The sequence below is a fragment of the Ursus maritimus genome, unplaced genomic scaffold (genome assembly GCF_017311325.1).
Source record: "Ursus maritimus isolate PB19 unplaced genomic scaffold, ASM1731132v1 scaffold_5, whole genome shotgun sequence".
NCBI classification, from domain to species: Eukaryota; Metazoa; Chordata; class Mammalia; order Carnivora; family Ursidae; genus Ursus; species Ursus maritimus.
Window position 1 is genome coordinate 45,071,179 of NW_024426663.1, and position 27,821 is coordinate 45,098,999.

General features: G+C 37.1%; 1 protein-coding gene across 2 annotated transcripts in view; it reads right to left on the bottom strand.

Moving 5' to 3' along the window:
• GPBP1 (GC-rich promoter binding protein 1) overlaps positions 1 to 27,821 on the bottom strand; it is a 71,835-nt gene that overhangs the window by 38,665 nt on the left and 5,349 nt on the right. For both annotated transcript variants that reach the window (XM_008691398.2, XM_008691399.2), the window contains exon 3: positions 2,909 to 3,028. In XM_008691398.2, coding sequence (XP_008689620.1) covers positions 2,909 to 2,971 — 63 coding nt within the window. In that variant the 5' untranslated portion in view covers positions 2,972 to 3,028. The remainder of the gene's footprint in view (positions 1 to 2,908; positions 3,029 to 27,821) is intronic.

Genomic DNA, 27,821 nt, shown 5'->3' on the forward strand with positions numbered 1-27,821 from the left:
TAATGCACTAATGCTACACTCTAGCCATAGAACTACAGATTAACGAATATGAATTTACTGTAGTGGAATGTCATCATAACAGGTCTGTATTATTTTGTACTTAAAAAGAATAAAAATTCCTATATTTTCTATATCGTACCCTGTATTTGCTCTTTTAGTATCACACCCTTGGAATCAACCACCTCCTCCCTCCTTCTCTTAAGTAGGCTCCACACCAATGTGGGGCTTGAGTTCACCACCTGAGACCAAGAGTTACACGCTATTCCAAATAAGCCAGCCAGGTGCCCCAGGAATCTTCCTTCTTCTAACAATACTATAAAAGGATACCTCAACCTGATTACAGGGATCAATTTATCATCCTTCCTAAGGTAAGATGGCCAGAAGGAGAACATCTAATACAAAGAAGTATCTAAACTTTTCCAGTATCTACAACCATTTCAGTTCAGTATTGCTTCAATAATAAAAATACTACCCAAAATGCAACTCAGGATCTATTAAAGAATGATAGTATCAGTGGCAATTTACATTTTCTAATAGTATTAAAGAAAATAGAAGACCAAAAGAGAAAATATTAGTGTACCACAGATGTATGACTATTATTATAGTTAAACCTATGTGTACACAAAAACATTATGTAAAATTTGCTTTTTATTGGGTCCCAATCAACAGCTCAAATGTCAATGCCCTATGCCGCATATAATCAACCACATGCAGTTTAAAATTTCACCACATGATGGGGCTAAAATTCTACACACCTCAGAAAACTACTAAAGTGCACTTCCAAGAATATTACTTTTTATTTCAAATCCTCATCCCTTTAAACAATAAATAAAGACTTCCATTACACTGAAATAGAGAACTCCACAGTAAATTAACGTCTGTTCCATTTATTCAGGGTAAGATTAAAAGGGCTCTGGCAGAAAACAAGAGGTTAATTATAAATGAGAACCCATGAATAGTGATTTGTAGACATGAAAGGGTAAAATGGAAGGTGTAAGAAGTCATTACTAAAAGGTCTGTATTTGTCAAAACCACACTGGGTAAGGTCTAAAGAAATAAGTTCAAGGACTGCTAGTTAAGAGTTCAAATATAAATACCATTTTCTGTAGGTAATTTAAAATAGATTTGAATAATTGAGATTAAGAGGGGAAAATCCTAATTCTCGAAATCTTCATTCATGAAGACCTCTATCCAGATCAAGGGTCAGGTTCTGGAAAGCAGTAAGGATTTAACCACATAAAGCAACAGTTAATCTTAATGAATCTCAGATTAACATCTGAATGAAGACAAAAATTATTCTCTATCTTTTTAATGTTTTGTAGCTAACTTTCCAGGTGCTGCTAATTTTTTATCAATTCGCTTGAAAATGAAAACAAGTCTTATACCTATTTCAGAGAGAGTAAACAAAATAGAAAAAAGAAATAAAGGTGGGTAGCAGGAAACTCATGTAGTCGGGTTCAGAAGTAGGCCTGAAAAAAAATAAACAAACCTGCTAGAGGGCTAGATTAGAGCTGCTGGGTTACAAGGAAGGGGGAGGTGGAAGTAAATTGCAGAGACCTACACCTAAGAGGAAAAGGGGCAATCAGAGAATCTCTAAGAAGTGATCTCAGTGCTTAACCAATACAAGTCTCCATTTTCTAACAAGTTCAAATCCCACTGCACAGGCTATGAAATGAGATATTTAATCATTTGACAGCATTCCAAAACAAGTCCTATGTAAAGAGTATAGAATACGAAATGCATCCTAGATTCTAGTCTAGGCTCACAGTAATTCTATGAAAAACAGGCAAGTCAATTAACCTTTCAGAGAATCCATCTGTAGAAAATTATGGGCCAAAATTTGGGCCAATTTATTATGATCTGACAAGTCCTTACTGGGGACCGACTTTCCAAATTATAAAAGTTGTTCCCATAAGAGCTGCTTTTAATAAACCAGTTTTGTAAGAACTGCCTGTACCCCCAAAGGTCCTAGATGAACGCCTTAGCATGGCAGAGCATGATGAACAGGCAAACAGATGATCAAGACTCTCCCGATTCCTTTGCACTATGGGAAAAAAGTCAAAGACAGCTATTAAGCCAGTTAGATTGATTCTAAACAATTTCAAGGTCGGTCTCTTTCAGCAAGTCTTTAAGTGGAAGACAACTGCAATGCCAGCAAGTCTAATACAAACTACTGTTTTGATTTTTGACTAAAATGAACATTTCTTAGATTACTGAGGCCTGATATGTAGCAATGTTGCAAAGCTTTCATCACTCCTGAAATTTTAGTGATGTGCCATTCAAAGTGTTATTTGTCTGAAAAAGAAATCGTCTGGGTACAAGCAGAGACCTCAAAAACCTCAGATTTTGGGGCGGCTAGGTGGCTCGGTCGTTAGGCATCTGCCTTCGGCCCAGGGCGTGATCCCAGGGTCCTGGGATGGAGCCCCGCATCGGGCTCCCTGCTCCTTCCTCTCCCACTCCCCCTGCTTGTGTTCCCTCTCTTGCTGGCTGTCTTTCTGTCAAATAAATAAATAAAATCTTTTAAAAAAATAAAAATAAATTTAAAAAAAACCTCAGATTTTTCTTTTAATGTATTACCTATAGAACAGGAAATAAATCAAGTTACTATCTAAAGAATAGTACAGATAAAGGTAAGACGCAATGTATCTAACGGGTTTGCATTAAAATGTATGGATAAAATGTATGGAACTCTGGTTAGTACAAAAGACAACTGAAGTAAATGGTGTACAGTATGGTGATGAAAAACTGACTTTTTAAATATAAAAACTAACAGATTCCATATGAAATAACTTAGATGGTAATACAAGAAAATTTTCTCCACAAAAATATTAAGGCTTCACGTTTCAACTACATTTGTGTACAAGAACAAATGAGAAGCAGACACAAAGAAAGAAATGCAAGAAAGTACCTTTGTTGATGATGGTGGAGTAGGAAAATTAAGCCAGGCTGGAGCAAAGTCATGCTGCGCCATTTAGGTCCAGTCTCTCCAACTCAGTGAAACAAGGCTTCAACACCTCATGGCAAGTCCCTGTCATATAAAAATGGAAGGAAATTAGACCTGGAGTTCCTTGCCAAAATTTTCTTAAGCTCTATCTCTTCTGAGCGACAATGATTTTACTACTCTAAGATTCCAATTATAATGAAATTCTAAAATAGGCAAAAATATAACAGAAACTAGATCACTGGAGTGGATGGGCGGGGTCCAGTGGGGTAGGGATATGACTGCAAAGGGAAGGTCATTCTTGAGGTAACGGAATTTTATCTTGATTGCAGTTATACAAATGTACACATCTGTCAAAAATCAAATTGTACACTTAATATTTGCCTATTTCACTACAAATAAACTGTATCTCAATAAATGTTATTTTTTTAAATCACCATGGTCTAATCACAAATAGACATCAAGTGTCTCTAGATGTGACAAACTAGGATGCACATTACACCATCTATAATGTATTCTCGCCCCCACCCCAGATGGAATCTGAAATCTGATCTAACTACTAACTTTCACAAAGTTCAACACGGACAAACAAATTAAAGAAAATCTGAGGGAAATTATCCAGCAAATCCAGATCACAGGATACTCGACAGGTGAAAATAATCGTGGTTTTTTTCCCCCAACAAATAAACAGTTTTCAATATGCAGATCAAACACATGTGGGCCTTACGCAGATCCTTACTCAAACCAACCAACCTTAAAAAAATGAAAATTATGAAACAATCAAAAATTTAAACATGAACGGAACATTAAATGACATTAAGAAATTATTACTCATTTTAGATGTGACAATGGTAGTGTGATGGTGGTAAATAAAAGACTGAAGTCTTTACAGTTACACTGACATATCTGGAATCTGTTTTAAAAAACAGATAATGGTGGGGCGCCTGGGTGGCGCAGCGGTTAAGCGTCTGCCTTCGGCTCAGGGCGTGATCCTGGCGTTATGGGATCGAGCCCCACATCAGGCTCCTCTGCTATGAGCCTGCTTCTTCCTCTCCCACTCCCCCTGCTTGTGTTCCCTCTCTCGCTGGCTGTCTCTGTCTCTGTCAAATAAATAAATAAAATCTTTAAAAAAAAATAAACAAATAAAAAACAGATAATGCTAAATGGGGATAACTGGAAAAAGGCTGCATATGCATTTAGAAATGATAGTACAAGGAGGTATGCAAATACTCTTTTCTCTAGTTATATGTATGTTTGAAAATTTCCATAATGAAAAGGCTTGTTGTTTTTTAATTACAATCATCACAATGGGTATCAAATATTTTAGGCACTAATGCTTTTCTTCACTCTAAATTTAACTTTTTGGGAGCCTCTATCAACGGCATCAATAAAGTTTCAGGTTGCCAGCCCAATCTAAACAGCAAATTCATAGTTTTGTTTTTTTTTTTAAATAAGGCAGAAGCCAACTGGGCAACTGTACTCATTTCAATACAAAGCTTAAAGGCTATCAGCCAATGAAGGAATCTAATTTTCTGTGCATCACAATGCCTGAGTTCACTAATAGCAAATGTTTTATATTTACAACTGCATAACCCCAAAAGTGAAATTTTAAAAAACAAAATAATCAATACCACTGTTAATCTTCCCTTTTCCAAATTCTTTCAAATACTGTTTCTATGAAAAATCCTTTATGGTCGTATCAACTTGCTAAAATACTTTTTAAGAAAAATTCTCAAATATCATAGAAATATTCTATTTTTTACTATCCCAAACTGTAGAGATCTATTCAATGAAAAGTTAAGACTGGCCAGATACAGGAAATGGATACAAATGATTAACTCACCATGGTAATGAAAACGTTTAAATGGTATAAGTTCATATGCGCCATGAGTGGAAGGTGGAAAAACCTTGATCCAATCTGAGTAACCTGACACCACCAATTCCAGTAATACACTTATGAAACAAGTATACGAGTGTACCTAATCAAAATAAACTACATAAAAATTCAGGCACTCTAAGTTCTAATTCTTCTACCATCTTATTCTACATTTTGAAGTCTTCAGAAATTAAAATGAAAACTAAAGTGTTTCTGGATGAATAAAGGATTTTCATTATCTATTTTGACATGAAGCTACATACTAAGCTGCTTTGTGATGTATGTAATAGGATGTTACTTTCCCAACAAGTTTTTGTTGGAAACTCTTAAAATTACAGTTTCAATAACTAAGTGGGAATGAAAAACCGCTTTTATAGTCTGTACCAAGAAAAAAAAAAAAAATCACAAGAAATTGCAAAGAATCTAAAATAAATAAACCTTATCATTTTAAACAATAGTCAAGTAATAACCTATATACTAAAAACAATCCCTAGGAGGCAAACCACTAATATTACCTATTCATTTTCTACAATGTCTTTAGAATTCTCATTTAAATTTAGTTTTCAAAAGATAAAATATGAATAGCTTTAACTATTACCTAATACTAAGACATTTACACAAGTGTGTGAAGGAATCATGACAGGGCACCCCAAAATATGCTACTTTAACATAAGAATAGTTTTGAGCTGAAAATATTTTAATTCCTACAATTCCTTACCTATCTAAAAGCAGAGCCTCCAAAAAGAACTTATCAGTCCCCCTCCCCTGGAGCAACTCTTCCCTACACACACACACACACACACACACAGCACCACACACAGCACCACACCCAGACACTGCTACAAATTATTGTTTCTCCCATCAATTCTCCTAAGGGCCCATTTACCTATCTTTCCAAAAAGTCATCTGTTTTTCCATTAAGTGTCCTTAAATGGAAAATTCTAAGTGTCCTTAGAATTTGGCAAATTCTAACCACCCCTGAGTTACTCTGAGGTAGAAGCACACTCTAATAAACTTCTATATGTTTTCTCTTGTTAATCTTTCATTTGTCAGTCTAATTTACAGGGCCCCAAGCCAGGGAACCTAGAAGGATAGAAGAAAGAAATTTTAACCCCTTACCTCTATAAAGCCAAATTAAACTTTCAAAAGCGCCACCCTATCATTTTCTTTTAACTACACTTAGTGCCATCCAAATTCATTCTATCTTTCTTTCCCTGGTAATATTAGGAGTGGAACTGTGCCCCCCACACACAAATTCATAGCTCTAAGTTGCACCTCTCCCACCTCTAAATACAACCGTATTTGGAGATAAAGGCTTTAGAGATGATTGACTTAAATGAGGTTGTTAGGGTGGGCCCCATTCCAATCCTGTGTCCTTGTTAAGAAGAGGAAATGGGGGGGGGCGCCTGGGTGGCTCAGCCATTAAGCGTCTGCCTTTGGCTCAGGTCATGATCCCAGTGTCCTGGGATCGAGCCCCCGCATTGGGCTCTGTGCTCGCACTGGGCTCTGTGCTCAGCGGGAAGCCTGCTTCTCCCTCTCACACTCCCCTTGCTTGTGGTGTTCCCTCTCTGGCTGTCTCTGTCAAATAAATAAATAAAATCTTAAAAAAAAAAAAAGAGGAGGAAATTGGGACACATTGAGACACCAAGGCTGCACAGCAAAGAGACCATGTGAAGAGGCAGCAAGAGGGCGGCCATCTGCAAGCCAAGGAGAAAGGTCTCAGAGGAAACGAACCATGCTGACATCTTGATCTTGGAATATGAGCTTCCAAAACTATGACAAAATCAATTTATTTAACCCACTCAGTTTGCAGTATTTTGTTATGGCTTCCCTAGCAAATGTTAAAAAAAAAATAAAATAAAAGGCCCAAAATTGAGTGAACTCTCCTAAGCCCCACATAAACAAACCAAGACTTAATACCTAACCTGATTACACTTTAAGACCCTCTCAGAAAAAGGAGCACCTGGGTGGCTCAGATGGTTAAGCATCTGCCTTCAGCTCAGGTCATGATCCCAGAGTTCTGGGATCCAGCTCTGCATTGTCAGGCTCCCTGCTCACCAGGGAGTTTGCAGCTTCTCCCTCTCCCTCTCCCCTCACCCCCATGCTCTGTCTCTCTCAAATAAATAAATAAAATGTTAAAAGAAAAAAAAAAAACAAACCCCTGCCAGAAACAAAATCTTAACTGGTCATTCTGGAATTTCCTGGTCAGCAGTAGTGAGGTAATCAATCACCTGTAGACCCCCTCCCACCATTTTCTAATGAAAGATGAAGTAATCCACTTTTTCCTTGTCCCTGGCCCCCTCTGCCTGTAAAAGCCTCCATTTTGTACAGCTCCTTGGAGCTCCTTTCTACTTGACAGATAGGATGCTGCCCCATTCATGAAACATTGAATGAAATCAATTTCATCTTTAAATTTCCTCTGATGAAATGTTTTTTAACAGACTAATACAAACAAGAATGTTAGAAATATACTAATCAAAAATGTTTCTATCGACTAGTACTTACAGGAGACTGCGGGGGTGCAAATTAGCAGTCTTATAAACAGTAATCCCAGGTTATTAGTAATCTTCCACCAGATTCCATTATAAGGTCTGATGATCCCATATAATACAGGCATAAACAAAAAAGATTCGTAAATGCTGACGGCATGAAAATCCTAATTTTTAATCTCAACCTATTTTACAACCTGTTGATGAATAAATGCCTGAAGTCTAAAACATCAACTATAAGAAAATCCCTAAGGGGAAAACTGGTTCTGAAAAAACCCTTATTGAAATACTGTATGTTTTTAAGTGCATGCGCCTGACTTAAAAATCACTGATTAACTAAAAATCCAAAACAGAATTCTTTAGACTGAAAAATGCACTTTGGCAAAAAGTACACAAACAGTAAGATACTTCCTATGTCCTATAATGTTTTTACTTCTGAACCCACCAAGTTTGTGGCAAATGTTTTCAATGAAAAAGTCAAACTGATTTCATCAGAATGTACATCGAACACCAGCTTTATAATGGTTTACATTTCAGATACCAAAAACTTTAAAAATCACAAAGCCTGTCAAAAACATGCAACATCAACCAACAGGTAAGGCATTTTAACTAATTAAGGCAGATTTTTATGAAAGAACAGGCTTCAGAGTCCAATGGTCCTGGATTCAAATCAACTCAACCAGTTACGAGGCTGGACGACTTTGGCAAGTTAACATCAGACTGTTTCTTCTCTTCACTAAAATTTAGGTAACTACTACTTACCTTTTAACTTGAAAACTATTGAAGTTCTAAAAAGACAACTACTATCTACATACAATCCTTTAAAAAGGTTGTTTTTCATTTAGCCAAACTGTTCACAATCCTTCATTAATAAGAACCAGAAGACGGACTATTCAAATTCAACCTTAGCTCTCTTGAAAATAAGCCTGTGAAATACTGCTTTCATATAAGCTTAATGTATTAACAGATTTCATTTAAAAAGTGGGTTTCTCTTCCTGATTCAGGACTAAAGCCATTTATATGAGGAAACACAAGAGGGTTCCAGACTGTTAAGAGTCAGAGTAGGGACAAAAGGGTATCAACACCTGGGAGCGGCCCAGCACAGGATATCAGTGTCAAAGCAGGGTGAGGAAGGGTATCCGTGCAGGGGGACAGCCAGAAATGGGGCACTGAGCCCAAGAGTGAGGAAGGTATCCATGGGTGGAGGGAGGATCAGTGAGAAGAGTCAAGATGCTAAGCAGGGGGAGGTGGGTGTCCACACGTGGATGGTGGCAGTGGCTACAACAGAAGATTGATTATATACAGGGGAAATAATCAAATAAGTATTTAGAATAATTAAAGTTAAGTTTCACACTGTCAAAGAATACAGTAACTAGTAACAGAAAGGGTGAAAACTAGAGTGAATTTTGTGGTGTTATACTCTATCAGTATGATTAATGATTAATTCACAATCATATACTAATAAAATACTTACATTCACATATACCACACAAAGGTAATATTTATGTATATATACCTCTCCCAACTCTGCACTGAGAGGGTCTGAGCATAGTGACTCCAGTAAATGAGCATACTTAACACAGAATCTTGGCTTTTTAAAAAAAGATTTTATGTATTTGACAGCGCGTGTGCATGCGCACACACAAGAAGGTGGAGCGTCAGGCAGAGGGAGAGAGAGAAGCAAGCTCCCGCTGAGCAGGAAGCCCTATGAGGGGCTCGATCCCAGGACCCTGGGATTATGACCCAAGCCAAAGGCAGCCGCTTAACCACTTAACAAGGTGCCCCTAGGATCTTGGCTTCTAAAAACAGATTTCCACTAAACAAAACCAGGGCTTTGAGAAATAGCTGATTCCCAGGGCTGGGGAAAGATGACAAAATAAGCCTAGAATATTTTATCTTAGCAAAAAGCAGGAAATATCCAAATAATGATTATGAAATATCAAAAGGGCACAGAAACCAGCTTGAATCAGTTCCCACTGGCCAAATCAGGGACACTTTGAGAATTAAAAATGAAGAAAACACATGTTTAGGCCATGAACACAAAATGGTGAAAGAGGGAACTCCAAGAGCCTACCCCTTCACAGTAACAGCAAAAATCAAGCAAAATCTGTCAGAATCAGCTTTGTCAGAGCTCTGTTAATAGTCAAAGGCCTACCGCAATCAAGCACACTAAATCCAGAAAACAGAAACTTTAAAATGGTAGGAAAGCTTTGTAGCGTTTTCCTTGCCCTTGACCCCCATCTCTCCCAGGCACAGTGGAGGTCCCAAAAAGCCAGTGTGGGACCCAGGTCTCTGATTCTGGAGTGAGCCCTGTAGAACTTAGTCTCACAGGATTATGTTTGGTCTGTATAAACCTGTCTGGGGGCTACCTAAGGATTGACAAGAGGTACTTGCCTTTGTTTTACCTAACATGGAAGGAAAAGCTGCTATGCTAAGGGCATTCCTCCAAAACAGTCTAAGGTGCAAGAACCTCCTCCTCCATGGGACAAAGGTTTATAACTGAGTGAACAACAGCACACCCAAAGCATGGAAAGAAAGGCTAAGACACCATTTGGGAAATTATGACATTGCAAAGAACTCCCTTATAAGAGCAGGCTTAAAAACCACACATATCTCCAGGGCAAGACATATGCTCAAAAAAACAAACAAAACAAAAACAAAACCTGAGAAGACCCTCTACTTCCACCTTGGCCTGATCTTAAGAGTCAAAGAAAACAGGAAATGAAGACTAAGATAGTTATAAATTATGCTGTCGTTAATCATTGAAGAAATGCCCTAACACAGACCTAACGGGCAACAAAACACTAGCTGAACATGGTGAAGGTGAAAGTGGCTCTTATTTGAAGAGCTCTCAGAGCAGCAGTACCCATGGACAAGAGAAATAAAACTGCTATTGTACTGAAATTACTTTCTGTAACAACATTCATGAACCTTTAAGTCAAGTCTTATAAAAGGCTGCAACCTGTGCTGTGCTGTGAGCACTAAGAGTTGATTCCTTGTTTGACCCACATGTGAAAAGATTTGTCATCTTTAGACAAGATAACATACTGATCTTGATGATAAACTTTTATATTTTGTTCATCATGGCTTTTTGCATTAATTTTTTAAATTTTACCAAAATATTATCTGAAAAACCAAAAACAAGAAACACTAAGTGACCACAAGCTAAGGGACAGTGACTTCAGAGACTAGCCAAGATAAAGAACACAGACTTTACAAAAATAGTTTCAAAAAGTCACTAAACAAACACCCAACTACAAATCCACAGTAAGCAACCCTGAGGACAGGGAGGGAAACATTCGGTTCCCACAGTCTCCAAATTACAATATTAAAAATACTCAATTTTCTACAAAAAATTACAAAGCACTCAAAGAAATATGAAAGTATGGTACACTAACAGGGGGGAAAATGAAAATTACAAAACAGTCTCTGATGAAACACAGACATCAATCGTCCTAAATACAAAGAGCTAATAAAGGAAACGGAGAGCAATGTCTCAATAAATAGACTATCAGTAAAGAGGTTAAGAATTATAGAAAGGGGGGCGCCTGGGTGGCACAGCGGTTAAGCGTCTGCCTTCGGCTCAGGGCGTGATCCCGGCGTTGTGGGATCGAGCCCCACATCAGGCTCTTCCTCTATGAGCCTGCTTCTTCCTCTCCCACTCCCCCTGCTTGGGTTCCCTCTCTCGCTGGCTGTCTCTATCTCTGTCAAATAAATAAATAAAATCTTTAAAAAAAAAAAAAAAAAGAATTATAGAAAGGAACCAAAGAAATTCTTGGGCCAAAAAGTACAATAACTGAAATAAAACAGAAGGAAGAATCAGATTAAATGGAAGATAGGTCAATTAAAATTATCAGTCTGAAGCAAGAAGGAAAAAAAAAGAAAACTACAGAAGTCAAACCTCAATTTTGACTTCAAACTTTCTAGTTGGATTCTTCTTTCCAGCTTGTCTCTTGGCTCAGTCAAAAGACCGGGAGGCCAAAGCATACCCAGAAGGGAACAGAAACTACCCTCTCATGCACTAAGAACTATCCTAAGCCAGCAAGACACCTCCATCAGTGAATGACTCCCAGTGATCGATTTGACCTTCACTGCCTACCTGCACATACCCACTCATCTTTCCTCACATTTTCCTTATAAAAACCTGGAAGTATTTTCAGCATTTTGGAGACAGTTTTTGAGATGCTAGTCCACTGTCTTCCTGGTGTTGGACTCACTGAAATAAATTCCTTTCTTGTTTCACCACTACTTATATCTCTGCCTTTTGATTCTGTCAGCAGGGAGTGGGTGAGCTTAGTCTTTGCGACCCCCAGAGATAGATGCTCTTGCACCTCTGCACCCCAGCTACAGAAAGACCTGTGGGAAACCATTAAGCATACCAACATACACATAGTGAAAGTATATAACATAAACATACTACCTATTAAAATTCCAACATTCTTTTTTGCACAGAGAAGCCATTCTCAAATTCATTTGCAACTGCAAGGGATCTCAAACATCCAAAACAGTACTGAGAAGGAGAATACAGTTAGAAGACTCACATTTCTGTGTTTCTTTTTTTTTTTTTTTAAGATTTTATTTATTTATTTGACAGAGATAGAGACAGCCAGCAAGAGAGGGAACACAAGCAGGGGGAGTGGGAGAGGAAGAAGCAGGCTCATAGCGGAGGAGCCTGATGTGGGGCTCGATCCCATAACGCCAGGATCACGCCCTGAGCCGAAGGCAGACGCTCAACCGCTGTGCCACCCAGGCGCCCCACATTTCTGTGTTTCTAAACTTATTACAAAGCTACAAAAATAAAAATCGCAATGGCATAAGGATAGATACATAAACCAATGGGATGGAACTGAGAGTCCAGAAAAGGTCATACATGTATGGCCAGTTAATTTTTTACCAAAGCACTAAGACCATTTAATGGGGGAAAGAATAGTGTTTTCAACAAATGGTACCGAGACATATGGATAATGGACTCTATTCACACCATATACAAAAATAAACTCAAAATGGATCAAAGACCTAACCATAAAAACTAGAACTACAAAGCTATAAAAAGAAAACATGGAGGTAAAGCTTCATGATCTTGGATTTGGCAGTAGGTTTTTATGTATAACACCAAAAAGACAAACAAGAGAAAAAAATGGCCTTCAAAAAATGTGAAATTTCTGTGGCAATGGGTATTATCTAGAAAGTGAAAAGACAGATGAATGAATGAATGAACGAATGAAAAGAATGGGATAAAGTATTTGCAAATCTTATCTGATTAGGGTCTATCAAGAATATATAAAGAACTCTTACAACTCAACGACAAAGACAAATATCCCAACTTTAAAATGGGCAAAGGATTTGAAAGACATCTCTCCACCCACCACTAAAAAAGAACAAAGAAAAAAACAGCATATAGCAAGTATTGATGAAAATATGGGAGAAACTGGTACCCTTGTACATTGTTAGTGGGAAGGTAAATTGGTACAAACACTGGGAAAAGTTCAGAAACTCCTTAAAAAGTTAAATATATACCATATGACCCAGCAATTCTATAAATATATATATACATATACCCAAAAGAAGTGAAAATGGGTATTCAAGTATTTGTACACCAATGTTCAATACCAGATCTATTCACAATAGCCAAGAAAAGGAAGCATCCCAAATATCCATCAATACATCAATGAATAAACAAAATGTGGTGTGTGGGTGTGTACATATATATATATTCATTATAAAGGAATGAAGTACTGACACATGGTAAAGGGTTAACCTCAAAAACATGCTAAGTGAAAGAAGCCCGACCAAAGATCACATATTGCACAATTCCAGTTATACGAAATAACCCTGAGTAAATCCACAGAGATGAAAAGCAGACTGGTGGTTGCCAAGGATCGAGGGGAGGGAGGAACGGGGAGTAACTGCTAAATGGATAGATTTTCCTTTTTGGGTGACAAAAATGTTCTGGAATTTAATAAAGTTGGTTTTACACCAGTGTGAATATACTAAATGACACTGAATTGTATGTTTTAAAATGATTAATAACTTCATGTAATGTGACTTTCATTCCAATAAAAATAAATAAGAGTGCTGCTGTATTCTAACCCCTTGAATAAAACACCATCAATACAGATATAAATGCATACACTGAAAAATTAAAGGAAGAGAAAATCATTCATACAATTTCTAAGTACCTCTTACCCCCCAAAACAAAAACAAACCACTTATTACAATTCTGTGGTGAAATAACCAGGCAAATAGCCTGGGAAATCCTTAATGAACAGATCAAAGTGAACATCATGAGTTATAGAACAAACTGAAATCGTGTGCCAAATGACAGAATGCAATGAGCAGAGAGCACTGTTTTACTTCTGTAATATTCTAGCCAAAGATGCATAACCCAAAGAAGCACAGCCTGTCAGAACACAAGAAATGCCAACTAGAGAGATGTTATATCACAATAACTGGCCCATAATCTTCAAACATCAGATTATAAAAGGAAAATCATTTTTAAAAAATGATCAGTCTGTGACACATGCTCATCCTATATCTTTTGTGAGTTGCATTTTAACTTTTAAAAACTATACTATGACATTTTGTTCCATTGAATTTTGTTTTCATTGCTGTAATACCATAATGAAACTCTATTAAATATTTAGTGGACACATAGTAACTACTAAGTGATTTACAGACCTTGCTAATAAAAAGTAAAAGAGGCCCCTTCCCTGTAGATTCTGACTCCACAGGTCTTAAGCAAGACCTACAATTCTTTTTTTTTTTTTAAGATTTTATTTATTTATTCGACAGAGAGAGACAGCGAGAGAGGGAACACAAGCAGGGGGAGTGGGAGAGGAAGAAGCAGGCTCATAGTGGAGGAGCCTGATGTGGGGCTCGATCCCAGATCACCGGGATCACGCCCTGAGCCGAAGGCAGACGCTTAACGACTGCGCCACCCAGGCGCCCCCTACAATTCTATTTTTAAACCAGCATTTAAAGTGATGATCATCAGGAAAGGATTGTAAATACTGCAATAAACATCAAGAAAAAAATCCTTGCCTAAGGAACATGGACTCTGAAGGAAAATATTCTATTGCTTATTTTTTACAGTTTGGACCATGAAACAATGTTCAGTATCTTCTGTTATCAATATAGTTAAAATAAAATTAGATTAGACATTCAGATGTAACAGAACATTAATAAATTTCACAAGAAATCTGGAATATTACAAATTTCCATCCTTTAAGAAGTTTTCATCTTAATGTTTCCTTTAACCTGGAATTTTCTTAGACCATTTTCCTCCTCAGGTTACCCTTTAAAAAAAAAAATTATTTATTTGAGAGAGAAACCATGTGTGCAAGTGCAACCGCAAAGGGGAAGGGGCAGAGAGAGAGAATCACAAGGGGACTCCCCGCTGAGCATGGAGCCTGACAGGGTGTCGATGCCAGGACCCTAAGATCATGACCTGAGCCAAAACCAAGAGTGGGATGTTTAACCGACTGAGTCACCCAGGTACCCCCTCAGTTTACCTCTTAAAACTGTTCAAAACCTGTCCATGCTTTGCTTACCAGAAAAAAAAAATCTTAGAGAACTGTGATTGTTAAATTGTTACATCTAAAAATTCCTATGTTCACCCTCAAAAAGAACTTTAAGGAGAAAAAAAGAATTACTGCAAACAGGATGCTTCTAATTCTCAAGTTTCTAGACTACTAAAGGTAAAGCACACAAGGTAACTCAAGAGCTGTGAAACTTAAAATTAACAGACTTAAATTTCATATAAAATTCACTACCAAAAAATATAAACCCTACTCTATAAACAAATTTTTACACACTGCGCTTCTCTTTCCTCATAAAACTGAAGTTAAGTCAACCCTGAAATTTTTTCTAATTCAGCTTATGAGACCCTTTTTCTTATAAGGGTTGGCAACCGTACATTTTAATTAAGAATTATACTGCAAACAAATTGGGCTCAATTGGAATAAAACTGAATTCAAATAAACTCATTTACTCAATAGCCAGTGTGGTCAAAGCTAAGTGCTAAACAGTGAAGATACTTAAAAGGCTCAAGATGGCAGTCCCCCGAGAACATTCGAACAGTTAACAAATAACTGCAAAAAATAAAAATAAAAAATGCACCCTTAAACCCACAATCAGAAAAGTTGAGGTATAAGCAAATTATTTATCTGAAGTATTTACCATGAGAAAAATACCAAAGTTACAAGGATTCAAATGAGGTAACTTAAAAAGAACAACAAAACATAAAATGGAATCAGCTTCAACTTGTTCTCTGAAAAAGGGGCAGATTCACAAGAGATAATTCACCCCTAAGCTACACAGCCAGTAAGGGGAAGACCTGGACAGTAAGAACTCTAGATCTGCCTCAAAAGCCATGCTTCTTCGTTCACAATCAGTACCGCTAGAGTGCTCCCACAGAAAGTACTAAAAGTTAACTCATTCTCCTGCTCTGCCCTTGCTCCCACCCCCAAACCCCATCACCATCCTCCCCCATCCCCCAAATATATTTCAGAAAATAACCAAAGTAACTTATCTTCAAGTTTCATTTTACTTTATAAACTTATGAAAATTCTCCTTCCCATAAAGAAACATTTCTGATACATTTGTTTGCTGAATGACTTAATTCATCAACAAACATTTATGGAGCAGCTACTCTAAACCAGGACTTTGACCAATATTCTCCTCCGCAAGAATGCATACTATTAGGAAGGAACAAAGGGAGGAAGAAAGTAAAGAAGGCAGCGAGATTAGCTCATTTTTCCTGGTACCAGAAGTGGCAATTACAGGTAAAAAAAACAAAAGGGGCAATTAATGGTAAGGATTATCCTCAAACTACCAACATGTGAAATGCAGCAGACTAAGTTATGATAGTATCAAATTAATTCCATAATTGGTTACATTGTGCTGAAACTCCACATCAGACTTATCTACAAAGAACAGTAGAAATCCTGAATTTGAGGACTGAAAGCGATAGAAAATGACTGACAAAAGTTAATTGTGAGAAAATGTGGGAAAAATTTTTATAATCTCAGAAGGTGGAAGGAAGGCCTTTCTAAGTACAACACACAAAACAGAAATGATAAAAATATATTTATATATTCAATTATAAATATAAACACAAAAAGCATTCTACATGACAAAATTCACAACCAAGGTCAAAGAAAACAACATGGGGGAAATACTTGTCACAAATAGCACATACAAAGGGTTGACTTCCCTTCATATGTCAAATGTTCCCACAAATCAAGGGAAAAAAGAAGTTAAAAGATGAAGAAAAAATATAAAGAGCTGACAGGAAAGGGTCTTATAATATGAAATGTTTTCATCCTAGCATTGTTCCTAGCAGTAAAAAAAAAAGAAAGAAAGAAAGAAAGAAAAGAAAGAAAGAAAGAAAAGAAACAATGCACAGCAAAAGAGATCTGGTTAAGTTGACATTAAGCCATCAATATAAAAATAATAGGGTAGCTTTACATATATTAAAATGGAATAACCCTCCAAGATACTTCCTTAAGTAAAAAAGCTGTAGAGCAAGGTGGACCTCATGTTACTACTTACATTATAAAGAATACAATGTGCTTATATAAACATAAGTTCTCTCCAGAAAAATACAAAAACTAAGAGTGGTTTCTTCAGACAAGAATTACAGCTGGAAAATAGGCATGAGGGGGTGACTATTTTCTAAAAACCTTTGTACTTTTCGTAATTTCCACCGGGTATATGTATTCAAAGTAATTTTAAATTCTCTTTACTCTGACTCAACTTTACCATTTCTTGAATCCTCTAACTTTAACATTACCTACCTTTTTCCGAAGTCAAGTAAGCCTAAAAGACAGCATCCCAAGAGCAGCAAACGAGCTTCAACAAATGAATTTAGAAAATGAGCCTAACACTATGAACTAGTCATTTCACAAACAGTTCCAACAGACAGGATCCTTGATATGAAATGAAAGATTTGGAAATTCAAGTACCTTAACTTTTTTTTTTTTAAAGATTTTATTTATTTATTCGACAGAAATAGAGACAGCCAGCGAGAGAGGGAACACAAGCAGGGAGAGTGGGAGAGGAAGAAGCAGGCTCATAGTGGAGGAGCCTGATGTGGGGCTCGATCCCATAACGCCGGGATCACGCCCTGAGCTGAAGGCAGACGCTTAACTGCTGTGCCACCCAGGCGCCCCAGTACCTTAACTTTTTGATTATGAAGACAATAGCCTAAAATATATACTGAACACATAAACATGCATATACAAACACACACACAATTAACTAGGCAATTTAATTAGGGCTTTACAAGTATTATCTCATTTAGTGCTCAGCATTTCCCTCTGGGACTGACATAATCTTTTCTTCAAAAAACAAAACAAAACAACAGGTTTTTTTATACAGAGGCACCTGGGTAGTTCAGTTGGTTAAGTGTTTGCCTTCAGCTCAGGTCATGATCTCAGGGTTCTGGGACTGAGCTGTGCATCAGGCTCCCAGCTCAGTGGGGGGGGGGGTGGTTCTGTTTCTTCCTCTCCCTTTCCCCCTCCCCGTTTGTACATGCAAGCTAACAAATTTTTTAAAATATTAAAAAAAAAACCCCACAGGTTTATATATATATGTGAAACACATTTTATTTGTTTAAAAGATTTTATTTATTTATTTGACATGGAGGGGGACACAAGTGACAGGGTGGGAGAGGGAGAAGCAGGATTCCCGCTGAGCAGGGAGCCTGATGTGGGGCTGGATCCCAGGACCCTGGGATCAGGACCTGAGCTAAAGGCCGACCCTTAGTGACTGAGCCACCCACGTGCCCACCAAACACATTTTAAAGTTCCCAATGTAAGAGTACTCATCAGTGGTAGGTCAAATTCTTAACCACTAAACACATACATACATACTGTAAATAACCGAGAATACGTTAGGTAGAGATGTTACCTTATACAAAATTTTAGCCTTAATAACAGCTGTTTAGGTAATTCTCTAAATTCTACATTTTGGTTTCACATGTCAGGCACTGCCTTGACCTATAGCTATAACAAACCTTATACAAATTACAGATATTAATCTCCCAAACACATAGACGAGGGGCAGTTTGAGCTACCACTGCAGTCATTAACTTTCTACTAACCTAAGCCAACTTTGTCCCCAACAGACTCTATCCTCTCATCAGGCTGTCCTTGAAGGTCCTAATGTAAAGGACTAAGTTGAAAACATTTTCACTCACATTTTCCCATTTACACAATGTCCCTATAAGGACTCATTTTTATGGAAGAGACCAAAGAGTAATTCATGGGAAAAATCTGAAAACTACTAGCTGACTTAGAGGGAAAAACAAAGGCAGCTAAGTTACATATGGAAAGTCCTTAAGACATCTTGACTATCAGGTGAATGCACTTGTCAAGTAGTTTTCAACCTAGCCAGTATTCCATGAAACAATTATTTCATCACTGTAACAGCCTCAAGTTTAGCATCCTTGTAGAGCTTTACTAACTAAGGCCCCTTGTAAGAAACCTATAACATCCTCTTCTTAAAAAGAACCAAATCAAGATCACACTGAGAAAATTTGTAACATCAAAAATAATTTAAACTCTGTGGGCACAAATCTCCTTTCGTATCTCTGAGGAGTAAAGATTATGTCTCCTCTTCAAAAAAAAAATTAATTAATATAAATGAATTCTCATGGCCTTTCTCGTTTCTGATAGTGAGCCAAAAATTCTGTTCGCTCATTTATTTCAAAGTTACTCCTTGAAACCTAAAGTGTGTTTTATCTTTCTAAACCTGAGAGGGCAATTTCACTAGGTTTTAATCTCTCCAACTCAGTAGTTCAAACTAGGAAGCATTTTTATTTTTTTTTTTAAGATTTTAAGTAATCTCCACATCCAACATGGGGCTCGATCTCACAACTCTAAGATCAACAGTCAACAGTCCCTACCGACTGAGCCAGTCAGGCACCCCTAGGGAACATTTTTAAAGGCAAGGTCATAATGAATAAGTCCTTATCAGTCAGTCCCTTAAGGGCACTAACAGCAAATCCAAAGCCAGCCCTTAATCTAGCAAGCCGGCAAGAAGCTCATATAACAAATTATTTAAGTCTAGGCAGATAAAACAGCTTCTATATAATCTGACAACAAATCAACTAGGCTACAAATAATCTAACAAATTTCTCCTAGTCCCCAAACAGTTAAACTGTTCTATAATAAAAATACCAACTGCACATACTGAAGTCTAGGGAAAAAATAAGTTAACCCAAATCATCTAAGATGTTAATTCTTTTACTCTGCAAGTTAAGTGTACTAAGAATATAACAAATAAACAAGGTCCCCTGCCCTCAAAAGAGTATGTGATAAATATGAGTGAAGCCAGATAATTAGACTATGTTTTGAAAGAAATAAATAGGATAAAGAAATAAGAGAAACCAAAGGCTACAGGAAGGGGGGGGTTGTCTACTTTGCACAGAATGTTTAGAGAGTCACCTAGAATCTAACAAAGAAACTAAAACTGAGCTAACAAAGGGAAAACAAGAATGAGCAAGCATAAAGGCCCTAAGACAGGAAGGAAAATGGCTAGGAAGAGAAAGAGGGCCTTAAAAGGCAAATGATCTAGGAAGACATTAAGGAAGGTTGCAGAGAAATGGAGGGAAAAAACAATTCTTACAGGCTAGAGTCTACATGTTATTCTTAGGTCCGATGGGAACACTCTGCTCTGTGAATAATAAACTACAGAGGTGCAAGAAGGGCAGAGGAACAAAGTTTTAAGACTACAGCAATAGTTCAGGTTAGAGAAGATGGTGGCCCGAACAAGTCCAATGGCCGTGGACTAAAAAAGGACTTATTTCAAATAGATTTGCTAAATGACTAGATGGGAGGAAAAGTAGAAATCAAAGGTGATTTCCAAGTTTTTTAGCTTGAACAGATGGACTCTGTACCCATTTACTGAACCAGAAAAGAATGGAGAAATTATGGAGCTAAGAAAGACTCAAAAGAGTGCAGTTTGGGATGTATTTGTCAACTAAGTGGAAAGGCTAAGAAGGCCGTTAAATTATAAGAGTAGAATACGGGGAAGAGATCTGGACTGCAGATTGAAATTTGAGATCATTTGCATACCATAAACTATGGTACCATTTCCCAGGTTACACAAATATTACCTCAAAAGAATGTAATGCATTGTGTTTTCATCAATTTTGAACATTTTATAAAATGCAACCTAAATATACCTGGTTTGGGGTGCCTGGGTGGCTCAGCTGGTTAAGCATCTGCCTTTGCCTCAGGTCATGATCCCAGCCAGGGTCCTGGGACTGAGCCCCATGCCAGGCTCCCTGCTTAGCAGGGGAGTCTGCTTCTCCCTCTGACCTTCCCACCCCCCTTCATTCTCTCTCTCACTCTCTCAAACAAAATATTTTTAAAAATAATAAATAAATATACCTGGTTTCTATTTAGTTCTGTCCTTTCAATTTACATTTACCTATGCTCCCGATCTAGTCTTCTCCCTCCTGGTTGATCATAATGGGCCTCAACCACTACTATCTATGTGATGCAGCCATGACAATACTGCTAAATAAATTCTGTATCATTTTACAAATTCAAAGCATTCAGCACTCATTATTTCACTTGAGTCTAATGATAACCTTGTGAAGCAGGGAAAGAACCAGTTTTATTAGGGCAGGAAATAAGTCTTATAAAGGCTGCCCTGGCCATCATCAAATAGCTATTATTTACTAGAAGAGATGAAATCATAACTCAAATTTAAGAACTCTATTTACTCTACATTCACAGAACAGAGCAGACCAAGTAAAGTGCAGGAATCTTACATTTTTGTCTTGTTTGCTACTAAATGCTCAGCACAAATGAAACAGCAGGCATAGAGTAGGCACTAAAACATACTGAGGCAATGGACATCTTCTCTAGCCGACGAACACTCAAGAAATCCCAGAACCTCTGCTGAATCAACGTTCTGAAGTCAGCTGAGAGCCTGCATCCTCCTTTCTCACTTCCAACACAGAAATATTGTCATTTATTTCAAAGTATGTTCAAATATCAACTAGATAATTCCTAACACTTCAAGCCACACAAAAGATTGCTCTATCAATTCAAGATGGCATTATTCTGCAATAGGTCTTACTTCACAGGCCCATAAAAACAATTTCTTTTAGTCCATATTTCCTACAGAAGATTTTAAAAAACAAAAGATGTCATCAGGATTTTAAAATAAAGCAGAAAAAGTCAAATGCTAGCATCTGTATTTACAACTACTGACTTAACATATACAGGAATGATAGTAAGTACACCAGTAGTTCCACACATACAGGCAACTGAGTTTCAACAGAGGTATTTCGAAGTGATTCAAGGGGAAACACAGCCTTCTCAACAAATGATACTGGGACAACTGGACGTCATTTACAATATTAAAAAAAAAAAAAAAAAGGAAAGAAAGAAAAATAGAACCTCAACCCTTTGCTTACACCACAGGCCAAAAAGAATCATTCAAAATGTATCACAGACCCAAAAGTATAAGCTAAACTACAAAATTTCTATTGTGTTAGAGGGAAAGATTTCTTAGGACACAAAAAAGCACAAACCAATTTTACTTCAAAATTTAAAATACTTATTCTTCAAAACACACTATTAAGAAAATGATGGTGGGGCGCCCGGATGACTCACTCGGTTAAGCGGCTGCCTTCTGGGGTGCCTGGGTGGCTCAGTCGTTAAACATCTGCCTTCGGCTCAGGGCGTGATCCTGGCGTTTTGGGATCGAGCCCCACATCAGGCTCCTCTGCTAGGAGCCTGCTTCTTCCTCTCCCACTCCCCCTGCTTGTCTCTCTCTCACTGGCTGTCTCTCTCACTGGCTGTCTCTGTCAAATAAATAAATAAATAAATAAATAAATAAATAAATAAAATCTTTAAAAAAAAAAAAAGCTGCTGCCTTCTGCTCTGGCATGATCCCAGGGTCCTGGAATCGAGTCCCGCATGGTCCTGCATCAGACTCCCTGCTCAGTGGGGAGTCTGCTGCTCCCTCTCCCTCTGCCCTTTCCCCATACTAGTTCATGCACTCTCTCTCTAATAAATAAAATCTTGAAAAAAAAAAAAATGATGGCAAAACACAGACTGAGAAATTATGTGCAAAACATGTATCTCAAATACATGTATCCAAAATACATAAATAATTCTTACAACTCAACAAGACAATCTCATCTTTTTTAAATGGGCAAAAGATCTGGACACCACCAAAAAAAATCATTATTAGGTAAATACAAATTAAAACCACAATGCAAATTCAAACTATACACCCATTCCACAGATGAAATTGAAAGACTGACGTCAAATACTGGCAAGAATGCAGAACTATGTAATATATATTGCTGGTGCAAATGCAAATGGTTCAGCACTCTGTAAGACACTGCCAAGTTTTTAGCAGAGTCAAATACACAAAATTCCTATGACCCTGAAATCACATTGCTGGGTAATTTCCCCAAGAGAAATGAAAACCCTTCTAGTCACCAAATCCAGTATGCAAATGTTCATACAAACTTTACTCACAATAGCCAAACACTGGAAACAACCCAAATGTCTAGTAACCAGAGAATGGATAAACATTTGTTGTGTATCCACACAAGAGAATACCACTCAGCCATAAAAAATATGGATTAAAAATACTTGCAATAACATGCATGAAAGAAGTCACAAACAAAAGTATACACAGTGTTTGGTTCCCTCTATAAGAAATTCTGGAAAACAATACACAATAAGAAGAGAAGAAAAAAGGACTGGTGGTCTCCAGAGAATAGGGGTAAGGGTAGAGGACACTCTGTAAAGGACAATAAGGTAACTTTCTGGGTGATGTAAATATTCTACATTCTCAGGTGCTGTGATTACACAACTCATTTGTAAATAAATAAATAAATAAATCTTCAAACTGTACACTTAAAGAGTGAATTTATTCTATGTAAATCATATCTCAATACACCTAGTTTAAAAATGGGCTCACATTCCATTAAAAAAAAATGAACAGGCACAACTTTTGTAAAGACCAACTACTAAAATGTTAATTTTTATTTAAAAAAAATTAGTTATTAGTATTTCCCTGTATTACTTTGAGCCTAAATTTATGTTCTCTACTCTGAGGAATTATTAAGTAATCCCACAATTTTCCCTCTATCTTCAGGACCAAGTCCACCAATCCAAACTGCATACTAATTTTTACCTTCTATTTGTAGCAAAGGAAAACTGATAATTACTTTTCTTTTGGACACTTCTACAAATACCATTTCAAGAAATACCAAATACTGTCACTACACTATATGATAGCTTTAATGTTGGCTGACTGCCCATTCAACTGAAATGGCAGTAAATATTAGAAAGGTAAATGAAACATATTCTAATTAATATATTATTAATCCACCTGAGGTACTTTTCTTCCTAGAAGGACAGAAGTATTTAAGAACACTAGTCGCTTGTTTCTTTTAAGGAGGCCAAATAGTGTTTTGGAAATTTGCGAAAATGTTTTGGAAACAATAGCCTTCTAGAACTGTCACATCTGTGCTACGACATATTATAATTCATTATTATGACCATCTTATCTTTTTCACTTTAGGAGCGTATTAATATGATCTTATGTACATAAAATTTTATTTCAGGTTAATAAAGGGGACTTTAAAAAGTACTTGTTATAAAAGTTCTATGGATCTGATTGGATTCTGTACTACTGTCTCTAGAACTGTGCTGTCCAACACTGCAGCTAGCAGCCACACGCTGTTGTTTAGATTTACATTAAAATTTAACTTAAAATTCAGTTCCTCATCTGCACTAGCTACACTTCAAATAAGGACATACGTCTAGCAATTACCATACTGAACAGCTCAGACACAGAATGCTTACCTCATCTCACAAAGTTCTATTGGACAGCGCTGCTCCACAATAAGATCTACTTAGAACACTAAGAAAATTAACTGTAACATAGGAATACAGATAAGCAAACTTCAAATCCCAACTCTGTCACTTACTGATGACCTTAGGTAAATTAATCAATCTCAAAGTTTCTTAAATCATTAAATGGAAATAGCACTTATTTCACATGGCAACTAGGAAAAGCAATTTTTAATCTAAAATACTGTAAACACTGGTTATGAAGTGATCCAAAAGGAAAATATTCCTGAATGAGAATAAACCCATGTTAACAGTATATTATAAAAAAGACATAACTGTATCTCACTAAGGAAAAGAAAACTTAGTAGCTGGCTAAGAATAAAATAAGTTATCTTCTCACTCCTGAAACAGTAGTACTTATACTTTCCCCATATTATCACCTTAAAAACTTTAACTATGAGCCATCATAGTTGGAAGTCTAGGCTCTGGATATACAGAACGTGTAGGTTCAAAAATATCACTTCCTGATTGTGTGACCTTGGTGACTTAAATCTCTGTGCTTTCATCTTCTCATTTGTAAAATAAGAACAAGAAGACATTCCCACCCACACGATCCAGGAGGATTAAGTAGTTAATTCACTTAAAAGGCTTAAAACACAGCCTGCAATATGGTAAGCGTTGATAAATAGTAGTTATCAAAATCTAGTCATCATGAGAGGGGTTGATTTCCAGAATATATCAAGAACTCCTACAACTCAAATTTAAAAATGTGCGAAGAACCTGAATACACCTTTCTTCAGAAAGGTAATACGGCCAATAAGCAAATGAGAAGGCATCAGTCATCATTAGAGAAATGCAAATCAAAACCACAATGAGATACCACTTCACAACCACCAGGATGGCTATTACTGAAAACAACAAATGTTAGAAAGAATACGGAGAAAGTGGAACCCATGTACATTGCTGGTAGGAACAAAAAATAGTGCAGCCTAGAAACAGTATGGTGGTTCCTGAAGGAATTAAAAATAGAATTACCATATGAACCAGCAATTCCACTTCTGGTTTATACCCAAAAGAATTAAAGGCAGGAATTAAAAAAAAAAAAAAAAAGGCAGGGAGTCAAACAAGTATTTGCACACCCATATTCACAGCAACATTATTCATGATCTCAGAAAGGTAGAAATAACCAAAATATCGATTTACAGACAAATGGATAAACAAAATGTGATACACACACACAATGGATTGTCTTAAAAAGGAAGGAAATTGATTCTACCACACGCTACAACATGGATGAACCTCGAGGATATTATGTAAGGTGAAATAAACCACTTACAAAACAAATAACTGCACAATTCTACTTATACTAAGTACCTACAATAGTCTAATTCATAGAAATACAAGTAGAATGGAGACTGCCAGGGGCTAGGGAGGGGGAAAATGCAAAGTTAATGTTTAACGGGTACACAGAGTTTCAGTTTGGGAAGATGAAAAAAGTTCTAGAGATGGAACGTGGTGATGAATGCACAGCAATGTGAATGTACTCAATGCCACTTACATATACGCTCAAAAATGGCTTAAATGGTAAATTTTATTTATTTTTGCCACGATAAAAAAAAATTTCCCTCATTAAGGTGACTGTAAAATTAGTATGTAAGGGGGAAAATACCTTACCTCCAAAGCTCAGACTGTGGCTATAAATGCAGAAAGATTTAAATCTCGTAATTTATATTTAGAATATACTTTCTTCTCTAAAGTTGTAACAGCCCAACCTACTAATTGTGGAGTGAAGACTGCCTAAATCTAATTATGCTGACAACTTTACTGGGTGGGAAAGATTACCTCCTACTGTGGTTTTTGTGAGTATGTCCACAAATTCTTTTGAGAAAAGATGAAATCTAACTACACTCCCTTGGTTTCGGGCTAGACTTAATTACTTGCTTGGAACAAAAAGAATGTGGTAGAAATGACTTCTGGAATAGGTCATAAAAGATATCTCGGCTTCTACCTATCTCTAAGATCACTTGCTCTAGGAGCTGCAGCTGCCACATTTTAAAGAAACTCAAGGAGAAACGCCTGGCTGGCTCGGTGGATGTGACTCTTGATCTTGGGGTTGTGATTTTAAGCCCTAAGTTGAGAGTACAGATTACTAAAAAAACAAAACAAAACAAACAAAAACAAAAGAAACAAAACAAAATCCAAAAAAAACAAAAAACCCAAGGAGTTGAAAAAAGAGCCACATGTGGTAAGGAACTGAGTCTTCCAGACAACAGCCAGCATCAACTGCTGCCAGGCCAATGAGTACACCATCCTGGAAAAAGATCCACCAGCCCCGGTCAAGCCGTTGAGCATCTGTAGCCCTAGTAACCATATCAAAGACTTTATGAAAGACGTATATGGAGCCAGAACCACTCAGGTAAACTGCTGCCAAACTTCTGACCCACAGATATCACGTGAGATAATAATTATTTTTTTAAAGATTTTATTTATTTATTCGACAGAGATATAGACAGCCAGAGAGAGAGAGGGAACACAAGCAGGGGGAGTGGGAGAGGAAGAAGCAGGCTCAGAGCAGAAGAGCCTGATGTGGGGCTCGATCCCATAGCGCCAGGATCACGCCCTGAGCCGAAGGCAGACGCTTAACTGCTGTGCCACCCAGGCGCCCCAATAACTATTTTTTATAAACTCACTCATTAAGAGAGTATTTAATACTCACTGAAAAGCAAACTAATTTAACTAGTATGCATATGTAAAGACAAAGACAATTTTTCAGTTTAAAAAACTTTTTTTTTTTCTCAGTTTAATAATTTTTTTTTTTTTAAAAGTAGGCTCCATGCCTAGCCTGGAGCCCAACACAGGGCTTGAACTCACCACCGTGAGATCAAGACCTGAGCTGAGGGGTGCCTGAGTGGCTCATTCAGTTAAGCACCGGACTCTTCATTTTGGCTCAGATTATGATCTTAGGAGGGTTGTGAGATGGAGCCGGCTTTAAAGTCTCTCTCTCCCTCTGCCCCTCCCCCTCCCCTCTTCTCTCTCTCTCTCTCTCTCTAAAAAACAAAAACAAAAACCTGAGGTGGGATCGGGAGTCTGACACTTATAGTGACTGAGCCATCCAGGTGCCCTCAGTTTAAGAAATTCTTAAAGTATATTTGCAAGTTTAGAGTTTCAAAAGAAACAGAACATATTTAACAACTTTAAAACTTTTTCTTGCTAAAAATAAGTATGAAAAAAAACTTTTTTAAAAGGTTTCAAAAAATATAATCTGTAAACTGAATTAAAGGACAGAAAATGAAACACCAAAACATCACACTCACCAAGCTGTGAACAGAAAGATGACTCAAGAACAAGAAAATGAGTGGGATACCTTGTATAAAAAGAAGCAGAAACTAGCAATTACTTGAAAGGATATAGAGCAAATGCCTGTAACTCTTCTGCTGGGTGTGGCAGCCAACAAAAAAGGGGAAAAGCAAGCAGGCAAAACTGAAAAACAACCAACCACAAAAGGTTTATCAGTAATTCCAGCATTCTGTTTCTCAAGAGGCTCCCGTTCAAAGTAATGGACCTGCTCCCCAAAAAAGTATACAAGCAACCCCAAAACGATCATTTTAGAGAATTTCCAAACCACTGTCTCTAATTCTTTCTAGCAAAAAAAAATAAATAAATTAATTAAAAAATTGACG